This window comes from Pelophylax lessonae (genome assembly GCF_965119305.1).
Source record: "Pelophylax lessonae genome assembly, chromosome: 6".
Classification (NCBI taxonomy): domain Eukaryota; kingdom Metazoa; phylum Chordata; class Amphibia; order Anura; family Ranidae; genus Pelophylax; species Pelophylax lessonae.
The window spans coordinates 168,331,372-168,349,996 of NC_138773.1; the positions used below are offsets into that span (position 1 = coordinate 168,331,372).

The 18,625-nt window shown below is 47.0% G+C and overlaps 2 protein-coding genes across 2 annotated transcripts in view; one reads left to right on the forward strand and one right to left on the reverse strand.

The window, feature by feature from the left end:
• LUC7L (LUC7 like) overlaps positions 1-408 on the reverse strand; it is an 87,056-nt gene extending 86,648 nt beyond the window's left edge. The window contains exon 1 of the mRNA XM_082261093.1: positions 219-408. Coding sequence (XP_082117219.1) covers positions 219-279 — 61 coding nt within the window. The 5' untranslated portion in view covers positions 280-408. The remainder of the gene's footprint in view (positions 1-218) is intronic.
• A 436-nt stretch (positions 409-844) lies between these two features.
• Positions 845-18,625, forward strand: part of FAM234A (family with sequence similarity 234 member A) — a 131,756-nt gene continuing 113,975 nt past the window's right edge. The window contains exons 1-2 of the mRNA XM_082260148.1: positions 845-987; positions 17,158-17,446. Coding sequence (XP_082116274.1) covers positions 17,182-17,446 — 265 coding nt within the window. The 5' untranslated portion in view covers positions 845-987; positions 17,158-17,181. The remainder of the gene's footprint in view (positions 988-17,157; positions 17,447-18,625) is intronic.

The following is an 18,625-nucleotide window of genomic DNA, read 5'->3' on the forward strand; positions in this document are numbered from 1 at the left end:
CCTCATTCCCCCATTGACTGGACAAACCATCTGCCGGCTGTGGGCGGTAACAGCGCCCCCCAGCGGCCTGTGCGGCCCTCCATCCCCGGGGCACTCTCCTCAGCCCCATTCACAGACAAGCCGCTCTCTCATCGCTCGTCATACCGCCATGGCCTCCATGCGCCCCATCCAGGCCTTGCTAATCCCGCCACCATGTCCGCCCTCCCTTCCTCACTCACCATCACGGGCCGTGCCCATCAGCTGGTCCAGCAAAGCTCTCATCTGGGCCTGAGCCGACATTATGAACCGCAGCTGCTTGCCCCGGGCACCTCACAGCGCCCTCACCGACCACAATTCTCCAGGCAGCCCGCTAAGCAAGCGACGCTAAAGGATTGTGGGAGGACGGAAACACCGGAAGTAGTGCTTCTAACCCGTGCAGGGTCCCGGGCGGCGAGGCGGATGGGGGCGGGACGGCGTCCTGGTTCACTACAATGTGTCACCGAGTCATTGTTCCAATCGTGTCATGGGGACGGGGCTAATGGCGGGGTCACACAGCCGAATACTGGGGTCTGTGAGACTACAATTTGCAGTATGCTGCCGTCGGGGCTCCCGGGCTCATACAATACGGCCCTACCTCAGAGCTTCTAATATCGGTGGACAAAGCTGAGGGGGTTATCAGTGAGCGGGCCGCATGATATTATTAGACTTTTATTTCTTTTTATTTTATGGCGGATAGCGCTTGGGGTGAAATCTGGGGGCGCTGTGCACTCTGGGAAATGTGGTTCGGTAGGGGCGCCCCATTGTAGGTTAGATAGCCCCGCCTCCTGGTAGTCCTGGAAGCTCCGCCTGCTTGTAATTGAGTAGCTCCGCCTACCGGTAGTTTGTTGGGGTTTCTCCTCCTGTGGAGTTCACATTCTCACTTTGTGGCTGCAGAGAAGTGCAGGCGGCGTGGGGGAGCGGCGCTCGTGTGTCTGTGTACGGACGGCGGCCCCTGGAGGACCTGATCAGGTACGGCTGATGACGTTCTCCGAGGTCACCATACATGGATGACATTTTCCTCTAGTCCTCCCCCCAGTGCAGTGTATATGGGACATTTCACATACCCGATCTAATTACAGAGTCTGGAGGAAGCGTAAATCAGAGCACACATGACCCAGCCTGGATCCGATCAGGAGAGATGTACTAAAACTGGAGCACTCAGAATCTGCTGCAGCTTTATATAGTAACCAATCAGCTTCTAACTTCAGCTTGTTCAATATAGCTTTGGAAATAAAACCTGAAAGCTGATTGGTTTAGCTCTCTCCAGCTTTAGTAAATACACAATTCTGTCCCTTACAGTTTGTTCTCGGTGAGAGGTGAAGAGAGCCCATGATCAGGGAGGTTGGTTGTCTCCTGACACAGCAGATTGGGCGGGGATGGCAAATAAAGGTGAACGCCTCGGGGTCATGGTGGTGTACACAGGAGACCACCCTGCTGGGCTGGCCGATCACTGACAGGACTTGTATTCCAGAGTGTGGGACAGGGATCACCATGGTGGTGTGTACACAGGAGACCACCCTGCTAGGCTGTCCGATCACTGACAGGACTTGTATTCCAGAGTGTGGGATGGGGATCACCATGGTGGTGTGTACACAGGGGACCACCCTCCTGGACTGTCCGATCACTGACAGGACTTGTATTCCGGAGTGTGGGATGGGGATCACCATGGTGGTGTACACAGGAGACCACCCTGCTGGGCTGGCCGATCACTGACAGGACTTGTATTCCAGAGTGTGGGACAGGGATCACCATGGTGGTGTACACAGGAGACCACCCTGCTGGGCTGTCCGATCACTGACAGGACTTGTATTCCAGAGTGTGGGACAGGGATCACCATGGTGGTGTGTACACAGGAGACCACCCTCCTGGGCTGTCCGATCACTGACAGGACTTGTATTCCGGAGTGTGGGATGGGGATCACCATGGTGGTGTACACAGGGGACCACCCTGCTGGGCTGTCCGATCACTGACAGGACTTGTATTCTGGAGTGTGGGATGGGGATCACCATGGTGGTGTGTACACAGGAGACCACTCTGCTGGGCTGTCCGATCACTGACAGGGCTTGTATTCCCGAGTGTGGGACAGGGATCACCATGGTGGTGTGTACACAGGGGACCACCCTGCTGGGCTGTCCGATCACTGACCGGACTTGTATTCTGGAGTGTGGGATGGGGATCACCATGGTGGTGTGTACACAGGGGACCACCCTGCTGGGCTGTCCGATCACTGACAGGACTTGTATTCCCGAGTGTGGGATGGGGAGGCAAATAAGAAAAGTAAATACGAAATCAAAATGGCTAAAATCAACTTTGAGAGACAAATAGCGGAGGATAGTAAAAAAAACCCAAAGAAATTCTTTATATATATCAACAGCAAAAAAGCTAGGGCAGAGCATATTGCACACATAATTAATGATGATGGGAGGATGGTTACAGAGGACACTGAAAAAGCAACCGTGCTGAATGCTTTTTTCTCGTCAGTCTGTACACAGGAAAAGGAGGGGTACACTGACCATGACTGTATGGTTAGTAGTAATACACAGGACTTGCCGCTATGGCTAACAGAGGGTGAAATCAGGGAAATGCTGGATAAACTTAACACAAACAAATCACCAGGCCCGGATGGCGTACATCCGAGAGTACTCAAGGAACTCAGTAAGGTTATATCTAGGCCACTGTTTCTGATCTTTGCTGACAGTATTAGGACAGGAGATGTACCAGGGGATTGGAGGAAAGCTAACGTGATTCCGATATTCAAAAAGGGTTAGAGGCATATCCCGGGAAATTATAGGCCTGTCAGTCTGACATCAGTAGTATGTAAACTTCTGGAGGGGATGATAAGGGACTATATCGTAGAGTTTGCTAAAGACAACAACATCATCAGCAGTAATCAGCATGGGTTTACAAATGGGCGTTCTTGTCAAACCAATCTCCTAACATTCTATGAGGAGGTGAGCTGTGAGCTAGATAGGGGCTGACCAGTGGATGTGGTGTACTTGGATTTCGCTAAGGTGTTTGATACAGTTCCACACAAGCGCTTAATTTATAAAATAAGGTCTGCAGGTATCGACAGCAGGGTTTACTCTTGGATACGGAACTGGCTAAAAGGGCGTGTCTAAAGGGTGATAATAAACAGCGCATACTCAGACTGGTCTGAGGTAGTAAGCGGGGTCCCCCAAGGCTCAGTCCTGGGACCAACCTTGTTCAATTTATTCATAAACAGCATTGAGGTCGGGATCAGTAGTTCGATATCAATTTTTGCAGATGACACAAAATTGGGCAGGGCAATAACTGCTCAGCATGAAGCAGATATCCTACAGAATGACCTGAACAAAATAACGGAGTGGGCAACGACATGGCAAATGAGGTTTAATGTGGAGAAGTGTAAGGTTTTGCACTTTGGAACTAAAAACATAAAAGCACAATACACTTTAGGGGGGGAACCCTTTGCTGGAATCAAAAATGGAGAAAGATCTGGGAGTCTTGGTTGATGATAGATTAGGCAACAGCATGCAATGTCAAGCGGCAGCTGCCAAAGCCAGCATAATATTAGCATGCATAAAGAAAGGGATGTATTCCAGAGATAAGACTATAATCTATAAACTTCCACTTTATGAAACTCTGGTCTGACCGCATCTGGAGTATTCTGTCCAGTTCTGGTCGCCAGTCCTCAGGAGGGATGTGTTGGAGCTGGAGAGAGTCCAGAGAAGGGCAACTAAACTGATTAGGGGATTGGAGGACCTTAATTATGAAGAGCGTCTGCAATCGCTTGATTTATTCTCCCTGGAGAAGAGACGCCTGAGGGGGGACATGATAGCAATTTATAAATATCTCAATGGGGATCTCGGCATAGAAAAACAGCTATTCAGTCAAAGAGATTGCATGAGGACTCGAGGGCATACAATGCGATTAGAGGAGAAGCGTTTTAACCTCAGGCAACGTGGGGGGTTCTTTACTGTTAGGGCTATAAGATTGTGGAATTCTCTACCACAAGAGGTGGTTTCTGTGGGAAGTATCGTGGCTTTCAAAAGACTCTTAGATGTACATCTCAAGGATCAGAACATTCAGGGCTATGTGAGATGATTACAGCCACACACACCTATACAGGTTGAACTGGATGGACTATTGTCTTTATTCAACCTCACCTACTATGTAAAGGGACATGCACTATGTAATGGGATCACCATGGTGGTGTGTACACAGGAGACCACCCTGCTGGGCTGGCCGATCACTGACAGGACTTGTATTCCCGAGTTTGGGACGGGGATCACCATGGTGGTGTGTACACAGGAGACCACCTTGCTGGGCTGTCCGATCACTGACAGGACTTGTATTCCGGAGTGTGGGATGGGGATCACCATGGTGGTGTGTACACAGGAGACCACCCTGCTGGGCTGGCCGATCACTGACAGGACTTGTATTCCCGAGTGTGGGACAGGGATCACCATGGTGGTGTGTACACAGGATACCACCCTGCTGGGCTGGCCGATCACTGACAGGACTTGTATTCCCGAGTTTGGGACGGGGATCACCATGGTGGTGTGTACACAGGAGACCACCTTGCTGGGCTGTCCGATCACTGACAGGACTTGTATTCCGGAGTGTGGGATGGGGATCACCATGGTGGTTCGGGTAACAGAACTATATGAAATGTTAGAGGAAGCCCAGTGTGATTGTGTACACAAGTATAAAAATCACCAGTTCTAACCGGAATGACTGTATAATTTAAAGAATGGGAGCCTGCGTGCCTGACGCCGATCGCTCGGGTGCTACTCTCTAACACTGAGTGCCCAACAAATGTGAGTTACCCCTTTATGCTCAATAAAAGCTCATTATTCAGAGAGCACTAGATCTTTGCTTTATCTTTATTTTATGTCCTGGCGACCCCCGGAGGTGAAGGCTGGAGAGGTTACCTGTGATAGTCTGTTTATCCCCTGATATGCTCATGCTGGCCCGTTTGGGTCTGGTATCAAGGTGAGAGGCCAATCTTACTGGTGGAGGGAGTTCACACACTGGTGGTTCCTGCTTGATTCACAAGGGATTGAGGCTGTCCTGTCATCACCTGGATATACTAATCATTACTTTGGAGCACTTTATATGAACATTTATGTTTCATCAGAGCACATATGATGGACACCATATTTTGTTGATAACACTTGTTGATTCATGTAATCAGTAATTATTTTTGTGCACTTCTGGCGCAGCACGTTTTTTGATTTTTCTTTGTACTACATAGTTGAAGGTAAAATTGTATCAGGTATAGCTAGCCTTAAGCCTAGTACACACGCAACGATTATCGGCCGACCGATCGTCCGTCTTTTGTCCAGAGTGGTGTTTTGTTGGTTGGAATGTGCCTAGACTGCACACGATTTTTCTCGCCCAACAAAAATCTACTTCAGAAGTGATGTCATGTGTTAGTTTGCTTCTTTGTGTTCTTTCTTATCTGAGCATGCCCAGTCTTGCTCATTAGATTTTTCCCTGTAGAAATCTGTACTGACTGACGGAAAATCGGCCGTGTTTTGACGGTGGACAAAAATTTTATAGCCTGCACACCAGATTTTTTTTGGCCCGAAAAGTCGGTTGTCGGAAGCATCATACTAACAAGCCGAAAATCGGCAGATCGGTCGTCAGACGAAACTTCCCTGCCGATTTTCGGCGCGTGTGTACGAGGCTTTAGTGTCCAATTTTGTCCGCCGCAATATCACAGTCATGCTATACGTCACTGATCATTACTAGTAAAAACCTAAATAAAAATTCCATAACTATATCCCATAGTTTGTAGACGCTAAAACTTTTGTGCAAACCAATCAGTATACACTTAGTGGGATTTTTTTTTACCAAAAATATGTAGCAGAATACATATTGGCCTAAATTGATCAAGAAATTAGAGTTTTTAAAATTTTTAGTTTTTTTTATTGGATGTGTATTAGGCTACGTTCACATGTAGGCGTTTTGGGGCGTTTTTCAGCTCTAAGGATCAGCTCAAAAAGCGCCCAACAAGACAAATCCTATTCATTTCAATGGCCCCTGTTCACATCTGAGCGTTCCGACGCCTTGAGCAAAACGCCCGATGCTCCAAAAAGTACATGAGCTTCTTTTTGGGCAGATTACAGGCGTTTTTGTTAGATGTCAATGCCTTCCTCCAAACACCTGCAAAAAATTCCTATAAAAACGCTTGTAAAAACGCCTATTAAAAAATGCCTGAAAAACGCCTATAAAATAGCAACACCTAGATGTGAACGTAGCCTTATAGCAGAAAGTAAAAAAATATATATATTTTTTTCCAGAATTGTTGTCTTTTTTTGTTTATTGAAAAAAGGTAAGGAATTGCAGTGCTTGCTCAAGATTGAAACCACATAAATAATTTAAACAAATAAATACAAAGTGCTGTAAAGAAGGTTCTCAATGCAACGATAAGAAAGTGCTAAAATGGGTATATATAAATATATAAAAAAAGTGCAAATAAAAAAAAACTCAAGTCAATTCATACGATATTAGATGTCCAAAGAGATGTCCCAAAGTGCTTCAAAAATGTGCTGATTTCCTTAGTGCTGGAAGCGGCTCATCAGTGAAAAGGTGCTACACTCCCCTCTTGCACCCCTACTCACCAGAAATGAAGACCCTCTCTGGGTCAAATGTGGCCTTAAAGGTGAGTACGGAGTCCTGGGTATAAAGTCTGGGTACCATCCAGCAATCACCCCAAAAGTAGCTTTTCCTTAGCAGGCTCAGCCCAAGTAGAATAAAAGAGATCATAGAGAAGCATTGCTAAAATCATGATTAATAGTGCAAGTAGCAGGAATACTTACAGGACAATGATAAAAGATTGCAGTGAGATAATTACAATAAGCTTCTGGAACACCGTCTCTCATGTGTTCCACGGAGAGACAGGAAGTGACGTAGGTGGTTAGGCAAGCCGGAAGTTTTGTCAACGCATTTCACCCGCCTTCCCGAGCGTCATCAAAGGACATAGTTTTTTCAGTCAATTTCCCTTATTGGGGGAACAGCAGCTGCTCATTGCTTTTTATTTATTAACTAAGCGCGGGTTGTTTGTATTTACCTTTTTTTGTTTATAGCGCAAAAAATAAATGCTGAGGTGTCAAATGCCACTAAAGAAAGCTCTATTTGTGGGGAAAAAAAGGACATATTTTATTTGGGTACAGCGCCGTACGACCGCGCAATTGTCAGTAAAAGTAATGCAGAGCCATATTGCAAAAATGGCCTGGTCATGAAGGGGGGTAAATCCTCCAGAGCTGAGGTGGGTAAAAAATGTGCTACATGCTTTTCTGCAGCTTCTCCATTCAAGTCTTTTGAACCAAAAATGCATAATTTTGCTTTAAACACCTTCCTGCCCAGCCTATAGCACAATGACAACCAGGCAGGGGTTTCATTGTGCTGGCTGGATGTCATATGACATCCTTTACCATGTGATCAGCTGTGTCCAATCACAGCTGATCACAGTTTAAATAGGAAGTGCTGCTTATTGGCATTCCTCTACTCACACTGAGAGCCAATAAGTGGCTCTACTGACAGTGCATTGATTATCAGTGCAGTCCCACTGCACTGCTTGGTCCCTCCAGTGGTGCCCATTGCTGCCCATAAAGGCTACATAGCGCCACCTCATCAGTGTCCATCCTTGTAGCCTATCAGTGCCTGTCAGTGCAGCCTAATCAGCGACGTAGAAAAATTATTTATAAAATTTTGTAACAAAAGAAGAAAACCTTCTTTTTTTTTTTCTTTCAAAATTTTTAGTCTTTTTTTAATTTGTTTAGCAAAAAAAAAAAAAAACTCAGTGAATAAATACCACTAAAAAAAGCTCTGTCTCAAAAAAAATGATAAAACATTTCTCATGGGTACAGTGGTGCATGACCACGCAATTGTCATTCAAAGTGTGACCGCACTGAAAGCTAAAAAATGGCCTAGACAGGAAGGGGGGAAAATGGTAATGAAGTGGTTAAAAAAAGTCCCTGACCCTTTCCAAAAATGCAGCGGCTGAAAAAAAAGCATTGATGCGAACTTGTCCCATAGGAAACCATGTTAAATGGACTTTAGTGCGTTTCTACAGGAAGCATAAAAAAAAAAGCATACGTGTGAACTGAGCCTTAAAGGAGTTGTAGAGTTTCATTTTTCACCCTAATGCATTCTATCTGCAGGTAAATAGTCTAAAATGACTACCTATAGCGCTTGCTTAAATAATTACTTGCAATATATAAATTAATATAAATGGATATACATAAAATTCATAAAAAGTGATAATAGTGACAATATAGTGATAAATGCAAATAGTAAATTTCATATACTGTATTTTCTGGTGTATAAGACTACTTTTGAACCTCAAAAAAATCCCCCAAAAATGGGGGGTCGTCTTATACGCCGAGTATAATATCTCCAAGGTAACCTAAGTATAAGTATTACTGGTAGATGAAAATTAGGGGGGTCGTCTTATACGCCGGAAAATACGGTATATAAAAATATTTCCATATAGCAATTAAAAAATTGTAGATTATGAGAAAAACTACAACAAATGTTTTCAAAGTTTAAAAGTCCAGTAAACGATCCAGTAAAAATATATATATAAAGTGAGTCTTTTGTGCAAACAGTGCCAATTTCCAAACAAAAAGTGCAAGTGCTCAGCGTGGTGATTGCTCAGTCCGCTCAGTAGTGCTCAATGTAGCTTTAATGTCACCGTGACAAATGGTAAGATTCAATCACTTACCAGATAGCGAGGGTCATGTGTGCCTTATGGCACCACGACCAGCCAGACTTAGGTAGCCTTCTAGGCTAAGATGGAGTCTCCTTGTGGCTTGCTTCAGGTGGATAAGATGGTGGGATCCCCCTCTCTCTCTTCTCCCCTCATGCCAGGAAAAATATAAGAAAAAAAGGAGCTCCGGATAGTGTAATATCTTTGATATAAGTTTATTTTTCCAATTTGGATAAAAAAAAAGGAATAATACAGAATAGTGTGCAATATAAGCAAAAAAATAGGTATATATGGGGTTTAGCCAGATTACAGGCCAAATGCGGCCGCTCGTGTATCGGCGCAAACCGATGGCAGGGGAGCGAGCGGGAAGACTTCCGGCTTGCGTTCCACCTACGTCACACGTCACGTACGCTGTTCGTTCCAAACTTACGCGTTTCGTCACATCCGGTGACGTCTTCGGAGATCCCCTGCCATCGGTTTGCTGATTGTTTACTTGTTGCCATTTTTTTTATGATTATGCCATTCCATTGTTATGACTTATAGTTAAAGCGGTAGTATACTCCGCTTTTAATTTTTACCTACAGGTAAGCCTATAATAAGGCTTACCTGTATGTAAAATTAATATCTCTGACACCAGCAGCGCATGCGCTCTGAAGGTCCGGCGTATCTTGCAGGACCTTCAGAGCTCCTTGTCGGCTCCGTCATTGCGGCTCCGGCCACTCACAGTGCCAGAGCCGCCGAATCCGGAAGAGACGATGAGGGAACATGTCGGCGATACATACTAGCACATAACGCCATTGTCCTGCAGGGTTTTATTTATTTTTTTACATGGGATACAACTGCTTTAAATATTAATCACATAAGAAATAAAATAAATGTTTCTCTTACGTCCTCTGACAGTCGCCGCCACTTCATAATCTTCACTAATGGGGTAATTGACCTTTGCTCCGCAGGAGTAGCTAGGCAACAAGATTTGTTAATATCAAAGCTTTTAGCATATCACACCCCTAGGTGCCCTCAGTCAATACCTCCCTGCTTCCTGCATTCTCAACTCAGTTTCTAATGCCTAGCTTAGGAGTAGCTGGCTGATCCTGTGCTGGGGCTTTCAGTCTCAGCCTTCTATCCTCTTTTTGATTTTATTTTGAGTATTTTTCTCTTTCTTTTACTTAGCTGTTCTTTTTCTCAGCATTAGTTTAGTTTCTTCGGATGAAGATGATCATGCGGAGCTGGGTCTCGGACTGGCCACCCTGGATCCCAGGGTTCAGGGCCAGGGGCTTCCCAGCCTGCCATCGAGCGTTCAGCTCAGGTTTCCCTGGCATGTTGAACGACCCATCCCTGTTCGCTGCAGGGATGCTGTCTGTGAGGTGGCTACCTCACCGGACGCCATTTGCGGTTTCGCACCGCAGTTCCACTGCGTCCTGACTGCGACACTCCCTGTCCTCAGTGCAGCGGTTTGGTCGCTGGAGAAGGCTCCCCACGCCATCCGGACTGGTAAGTGCAATTCTATGTGGGGACCTGTCTGTTTTGGGTGTCAGTCTGTGACTGTGTGACCCTGCATGTCTGTGTATCTGCTGAGCTCCCTGTCAGATTCCTGTGTGGAATAGCTGCCTTTCTGTGGGCTGCGGGGGCTCTCCCACTCTGCTATGTGAGAGTATGGGGCAGACTGGGTTTGGACATGCTGTGCGGCGGCCGCTACTGCGTCCCGCCATTTTTTTGCAGCAAAAATTATGGTGACTGGCCCTGTGTGGTACGGCGCGGTGTTTTGGCGCCAAACGCCGCCATTTTGGCGGCGATCGATCATACAGCCACATGTCGGCGCCATTTTCTCATTGCCTAAAATGCCTCAGCCGAGCGGCCATGTTTGTGTAGCCTGCATAGGCTTTATAGGGCGGTCAGTCATTGCATCACTTCCTTTTGCTCTGGAACAGCGATCGGTGGCAGCAGCCTGTGTGGTCTCTCCAGGTTTTTACCTTTACTTTTTCCTGTAATTCCTTGCTCAGTGTCCTTATCCCTGTGGGGGTCGGTACATACAGTAGTGTGCGGTGGGCTACGCTCGCCGCGGTCTTAAAGGGGCAGTCCTCCTTTTTCAATTATTGCTGGGGCATGGATTCTCAGGATTGCAAGTTTCCTCCCACCTTGGTGGGGGGCCAAGGGGCTGCTGCATCCCCCGAGGGGGCTGATCTGGCTGCTATTGTGGCGAACCTGGCTTCTCAGGTGCAGATGCTAATGGCTGATCGATCCGCAAAACGGCCCAGATTGTCTATTTCCTCTGATTCAGAGGGCGATGGGGCTGCTATGGCTGGAGTGCCCTTCTCAGGGTCTCGCTCATCTCTGGACCTTGGGGGGTCTGAGGGGGAGGCTGAGGTAGAAGGGGTTGATAATTCTCCCCCTGGCTCGCCTGAAGAGCTTGCACTCATGGATGAGTTGGTTGCTTCTATCAAGGAAACACTGCGTTTGCAGGATGAACCATGTCCTGTTGCTTTGATGTCCTCTTATGGGACGCAAAGGAAACGCAAAACAGCGCAGGTTTTTCCCTGCCCTGCGGAATTTCAGCGCGCTGTTGATGAGCAATGGCGCAATTTAAAGAAGCCATTTACTGTGCCAAGTAAGTTCAAGCTGCGTTATCCCTTTACACCCACCACTGATGAGCGTTGGTGTGTGCCGCCTCAGGTGGATCACGCGGTGGCGGTTTTGAATAAATCCACTGCGATCCCTGCTGAGGATACCCCGGTGTTCCGGGACCCTACGGACAGGAGATTGGAGTCTCTTGCCCGTCATGCTTATACAGTTGCTGGTTCTATGCTGAAGCCTATTTTTGCTTCCATTTTGGCAGCCCAGGCTATTGCGGATTGGGCGCAGGTGCTCAGGCGCACCCTGGTGGCTGACTCTGCTCCACCGACAACATTGGCTATGGTGGATCAAATTCATCAGGGTGTCATGTATTTGTGCGATGCGGACTTGGACTTAGTCCCTTTGGCTGCACGCCTCTCAAGTGTGGCGGTATTGAACCGTCGCCTGATATGGCTGAAATGTTGGTCGGTTGACCAATCATCTCGCAAGACTTTAGCTAATTTGCCCTATGCGGGATCTCGCCTTTTTGGCGACTCTTTGGATACTCTGATAAAGGGAATTTCTTGGGGTAAGAGCACTCTCTTACCCCAAACTCACAAGAATAAGTTTGTTCGCGGTAAGAAGAATACTTCGTTTAGGCCCTCTCAGGGGTCCTTTCGTGCCTTTCGGTCGCAATATAAGGGCAAGCCCTTCAAGGGCCAAGGCTCCCAGAAAAAGCTGTGGGCGGGTAAGCAGAAGTCCGGCCAGTCCGGGTCCGCTGCCCATGCCAATTCGGCCTGAAGGGGCGCCCTCACCCGGTTTCGGGGTGGGGGGACGTTTGCTCGGTTTTCTTCAACCTTGGCTGGCCCGCATTCGGGACAGGTGGGTTCAGGAAATCGTTCGATCTGGATACAAGATCGAGTTTCTCTCTCGGCCGGCGGGCAGATTTTTTCCCTCAAATCCTCAGCTGTCTCCGGAGTGCTTGCAGGATCTGCACCTGGCGGTGCGGGACCTGCGGGCCCAGGGAGTGGTGGTTCCGGTACCTCATCGGGACAGATTTCGGGGGTTCTATTCCAATCTGTTCACTGTGCCCAGAAAGGAGGGCAAGGTACGTCCGATTTTGGACTTAAAAGCTCTGAACCGCTTTGTGCGGGTTCGAAAGTTCCGCATGGAATCCCTGCGCTCAGTGGTGGCTGCCCTGGTTCCGGGGGAATTCATGGCCTCCATCGACTTGGAGGATGCGTACCTTCACATCCCCATTTTCGAGGGTCACCAGAGGTACCTTCGATTCCCCATTGCGGAGGATCATTACCAATTCGTGGCGTTACCCTTTGGTCTTGCTTCGGCTCCGCGGGTTTTCACCAAGGTGCTTGCGCCGGTCCTGGCTTTATTGAGAGCCCAGGGCATCTCTGTCCTGGGGTATCTGGACGATATCTTGATTCGGTCGGCGACCAGTCAGGGCCTGGTGAATGACCTGTCCATCACGATGCAGACTCTGCAGGAGTTCGGTTGGACGATAAATTTTCCAAAGTCAACGCTGTGTCCGTCGGCTCGTCTCCCCTACCTGGGGATGATCCTGGACTCTGTTCAAGCGAAGGTATTCCTGCCGGAAGACAAGCTTCGGACACTTCAGAACGAAGTCAGGTCCCTCAGGGACAATCAGTGCTCGTCCCTCCGGACGTGTATGAGGTGTCTGGGATTGATGGTCTCGGCTTTCGAGGCGATTCCCTTCGCCCAGTTTCACACGTTGGATCTTCAGGCGGAGATCCTGGCCAAGTGGGACGGGCGTCCGCAATCTCTGCATCTGCGGATTTCATTGAGCCGCCTCACCCGAAGGGGTCTTTCATGGTGGCTCCAGCCCCCGGCGGTGTCGGGGGGGGAAGTCCTTTCGTCTTTTGTCGTGGACGGTAATCACCACGGATGCCAGCCTGTCGGGCTGGGGTGGTGTTCTGGGCGTTCTGTCCGCCCAGGGAACTTGGTCGGAGGAGGAATCCTCCCTCCCGATCAACATTCTGGAATTGCGAGCGATAAATCTCTGCCTTCTGCGTTGGACGGACAGGCTTCAGGGCCGTCCGGTTCGGGTGCAGACAGACAATGCCACAGCGGTGGCCTACATCAACCACCAAGGGGGCACCAGGAGTGCCCGAGCAGCTCGGGAAGTAGCCGACATTCTGTCTTGGGCCGAGATGCACGTCCCGGCGATATCTGCAGTTCACATTCCGGGGGTGGAGAACTGGCAGGCGGATTATCTGAGCCGCCAGACCCTGGACCAGGGGGAATGGTCCCTTCACCCGGATGTCTTTCAGATGTTGTGCGCGAAGTGGGGTTCCCCAGTTGTGGACCTGTTCGCGTCTCGTCTAAACAACAAGGTGGAAAGGTTCGTGGCAAGGACGCGCGATCCTCGGGCAGACGCCTCAGACGCGTTAGTGGCACCCTGGCATCAGTATCGTCTGATGTATGCCTTTCCACCGATTCAGCTGCTGTCCAGGCTCCTTCGCAGGTTGGCCTCGGAACCGCACACTGTGATTCTAGTGGCGCCAGACTGGCCTTGCCGGTCTTGGTACGCAGACCTCGTGAATCTGGCGGTCGACGCTCCGTGGCGTCTGCCTCTTCGAGAAGATCTCCTGTCTCAAGGACCGATATTCCATCCTGCTTTACAGTCGCTGGCTTTAACGGCCTGGCTGTTGAAAGCCAGGTCCTGAAGGATAGGGGTCTCTCCCCTGAGGTCATTCCCACTTTGATCAAGGCTAGAAAAGCCTCTTCGGGGAAGATTTACTACCGTACTTGGAAGGCGTATTTTGCCTGGTGTGAGTCCAGGGGGTTTTCCCCTCGCTCATACTCGGTATCGAGAGTGTTGGCTTTCCTTCAAACGGGCGTGGACCAGCGTTTGGCGTTGGCCACGATTAAGGGTCAGATTTCTGCGCTGGCCGTTCTCGTTCAACGCCCTGTGGCGTCTAATTCTTTGGTTAGCACCTTTGTGCAAGGGGTGCGACACTTGGCCCCTCCTCGGAGGGACCCTTTACCTCCATGGGACCTGAACCTTGTTCTGTCCGTGTTGCAGCATGCTCCCTTTGAGAAGATCAGGGAGATCTCGTTGTCTCTGTTGTCCAAGAAGGTTGCCTTTTTGGTGGCGATCACTTCGGCTCGCAGAGTATCGGAGCTGGCGGCCTTGTCCTGCAGCTCTCCCTACTTGGTGATTCACTTGGATAAGGTGGTCTTACGACCTAACCCTTCTTTTCTTCCGAAGAGGATCTCGGAATTTCACCTCAATGAGGACATTGTCTTACCTTCGCTTTGCGCGAAGCCTAAGCATCCAAAGGAGGTGGCTTTGCATTCCTTGGATGTGGTTCGGGCGATCAGAGTTTACCTGTCGTCGACGAAATCCTTTCGCAAGTCGGATTCTCTATTTGTCCTTCCAGAGAGGCCTCGGAAGGGCATGGTGGCGTCGTCTGCGACCATCGCCAAATGGATCAGACAGACCATTGTGCAAGCCTATGCTTTGAAGGGGAAGGTTCCCCCTTTCCCTGTGAAGGCGCACTCTACCAGGTCTCTGAGTACGTCTTGGGCCTATCGTCATCAGGCTTCTGTGGCCCAGGTGTGTAAGGCGGCGACTTGGTCGTCCGTTCACACCTTCTCAAAATTTTACAAGGTGGATGTTCAGGCATCGGCAGATGCTTCCTTTGGCCGTAAAGTTCTTAGTGTGGCAGTGCCTTAGGGTCCCTTGTTTGGGTCCTTGGCTGTTGGGGTGTTTTTACCCCTAGGTTACTTGTTCTTCCTGGGTTGTTGCTCCTGTTGAGCACGTTTTTCCTGTTGCCCAGTTGGTTCTCTTACTTTGGTAAGGTTCTTTTTTCTGATGTGGGTACTGCGTTGCTTTAGGCGCGGCTGCGTTTTTCCCACCCCTCATATCTACACTGCTCTGGGACGTCCCCTTTAGTGAAGATTATGAAGTGGCGGCGACTGTCGGAGGACGTAAGAGAAAACTGAATTTTTGTAAAATCTTACCGTAAAATTCCTTTTTCTGAGTCCTCCGACAGTCGCCGCCCCCGCCCCTCTTTTGGGGTTTATGTACTCTACTGCTATGCTACTGAAACTGAGTTGAGAATGCAGGAAGCAGGGAGGTATTGACTGAGGGGACCGCCCCCTAGGGGTGTGATATGCTAAAAGCTTTGATATTAACAAATCTTGTTGCCTAGCTACTCCTGCGGAGCAAAGGTCAATTACCCCATTAGTGAAGATTATGAAGTGGCGGCGACTGTCGGAGGAATCAGAGAAAGGAATTTTACGGTAAGATTTTACAAAAATTCCGTTTTTGCCTGCTCACTCATATATATAATATATATTAGAGCTGCACGATTAATCATTAAAAAAAATCGCGATCTCGATTCAACTCCCTTCACGATTTTAATCGGCATTTCCACGATTCAGTGCAAAGCTGTTCTGTTGTCGGCTGTCAAAGAAAAAAAAAAAAAACAGCAGGCAAAGTTTATCACAACATTGCTTTAGATCAAAGACTATGAACTTGGTTTGTAAATGAGGGCAGTTTAACCACTTGTGGAACGGAAGGTTTTTCTCCTTAATGACCAGGCCATATTTTTGCGATTCGGCACTGCGTTACTTTAATTGACAATTGCGTGGACGTGCGATGCTGTACACAAATAAAATTGGTGTTCATTTTTCACACAAATAGAGCTTTCTTTTTGTGATATGTAATCACCTCTGCGATTTTTATTTTGTTGCGCTATAAACAAAAAAAGAGCGACAGTTCTGAGAAAAAAAAAAAAAAAAACATTTCTCACTTTCTGCTATATAACATTCCCAAAAAAAAAAAAAAAATTTAAAATCAAATTTTTTCATCAGTTTAGGCCAATATGTATTCTGCTACATATTTTTGGTAAAAAAAATCCCAATAAAAGTATATTGATTGGTTTTGCAAAAGTTATCGCGTCTACAAACTGGGGAAAAGATTTATGTCATTTTTATTTATTTTTTTACTAGTAATGGCAGCAATCAGCTTTTTTTTTTTTTTTTTTTTTTTTTTTTTTTTTTAGAGGGACTGCGACATTGCGGCAGACAGATCGGACACCTAACTGACATTTTTGACACTTTTGGGTGGACCAGTGACATTACTACAGTAATCAGTGCTAAAAATATGCACTGTTACTTTACTAATGACACTGGCAAGGAAGGTGCTAACACCAGGGGCGATCAAAGGGTTAAATGTGTCCCTAGGGGGTGCTTTCTAACTGTATGGGGGGTGTACTTATGGAATGAAAACAGGGACCTTTGTTCCTAAATAGGAGGACCAGGAGCCCTGTGTTCATTGCTGACAGAACAGGGGTCTGCCGTGTTTACAAGGACAGACCCCCTTTCTGTCTCCACGGGGAGTGATTGCGGGTGCCTAGCGGCAATCGCAGCCGCCGGACCCGCAGATCAGCTGCCCCTGTGGCGAATGGGAGCGCGTGTGCCCCTTTTCGGCGGCACACTTGCACCCTGACAGTTACGCCGTTTCGCGGGACAGAGCTGACCTGCCACAGTATATGTACTGCTGGCGGTCGGCAAGTGGTTAAAGACTAATCCTTTTTCTGACATTTGTTGCTTACAACAGTATTTTTTTTGCTAGAAGATTACCTAGAACCCCCAAACGTGTGTGTGTGTGTGTGTGTGTGTATAATACATTTTTTTATAGTGGGAACATAGCAGATATAAAGTAGGTGTTATCGTAATTTGGTTTTGGAAATGCACTTTGTTTTTTTCCAAGCAGCGAATTTTACACAGAAAATCATTATCTGTTCTTTTGTGTATTGCCTTAATGTCTGTACTCAAAAGCCCTAGATTTTTGTCTCTTCATGGTAACATCAAGGATTGCTAATTTACTCCTTTCTCTTTTGTAGATTTTTGTGTCTTGTTTTGCCATCATGTACAATAAAGATCTGGATGCCGAAGACAACCCACTAAAAAATAATGATGTGAAATCTATGGAAAACAATGATGCAAGCGGAGAAATGGATGTACATATTAAAAAGAAGAGTAAGCTGATACGCTTATCTCGACTACGCACAGCTGCCTTTTTTGGGGCATTATTTCTTTGTCTTGCAGTAGTATTTGCTTTTTCATTTATCATTCCTTGCCCAGTGAGACCCTTTTCAAGGAGAACATGGAGTGTACAGTACGATAATGCTGGTAAGTTTATGTAATATAGCCGTCGTCATATTGCAAGGTACATGATGCAAGTAACCTGTAAACCTCACTGGTTTATACTGTATAACTTTACAGTATTTATAACGCCAAAATGTTTTCACAAATCAGGACAGCTACCTAAAAGATGATTGGCTCCACCTTCAACAAGAGACAAACCAGAAAGAGATTAAAAAGCCCATCCCTCTCCCTTATCCACGGTTGTTTTGTTTCTCTGAACAGCCAGGAGTACACTTCGTCATGTTTCTTTTGTTTCACCATTGTTACTCATATTGGTTACGGAATTTCTGAGAATCTTCCAGGACAGTGTCCATATTGCAAACTACATGTTTTTGGTTTAAAGTGATGTTGTTTGAAATTGTTACACTTTTACCTAAAACAAATGAGAATGAAGGGTAGGAAGGGGCTTTTTTTTTTTTTTTTTTACAGGAGGTTTTTTTCTGTTATTAATCAGCCAAATAGACAGAGCCAACAATTCAGTTACATGAATAACAATGAATAAATGTAAGCATAAACCGCTTGCATAACCAATGTACTGAGCCATATAGAATGAAATATAGAAACTTAAAGCGGAGTTCCGGCCTATTTTGCAATTTTGCAACTTTAGTGATTCCTGGATTGCTCGCTATGCTGAGCAACAATTGGGCATTTTCAATTTTTTTCGGGGGTCCCTTATCTTATTTTTAGGGCATTTTTGATTGTACTTCCTCCTTCTCCCACCTCTGTGGCCACGGCCACCGACATCACTTCCGCCTTTTCATTGCATCCTGGGAGCTGTTTGTCATCACTCCCAGGAGGCTGAAATTTAGGAAGAACTCCCAGAACACCCCCTGGAATCAGGAAGAAGGACACCGCAGATTACACTGCGGCTTCAGATGCCCACGTCTAAGATGGCCGCGCCCAGACAGCTTTTTAAAAGTAAGATTTTGACTAAAATCCAATACTGTACACCTTGTAAGTATGAGAATAGCGGTTCTGTAAAGGGCGATGGATTAGTATTATAGGGGTATTTTAGTTAAAAAAGGTATTTGAGGCCGGAACTCCGCTTTAAACATATAAATGTTAGCAACATCAGTACTAAACAGTATATCCAATGATACAAATGCATAGAGTTTGAAAAGCAATGTTTTAAGGCTCATTTCAGTACCAAAAATAAAGATTGTA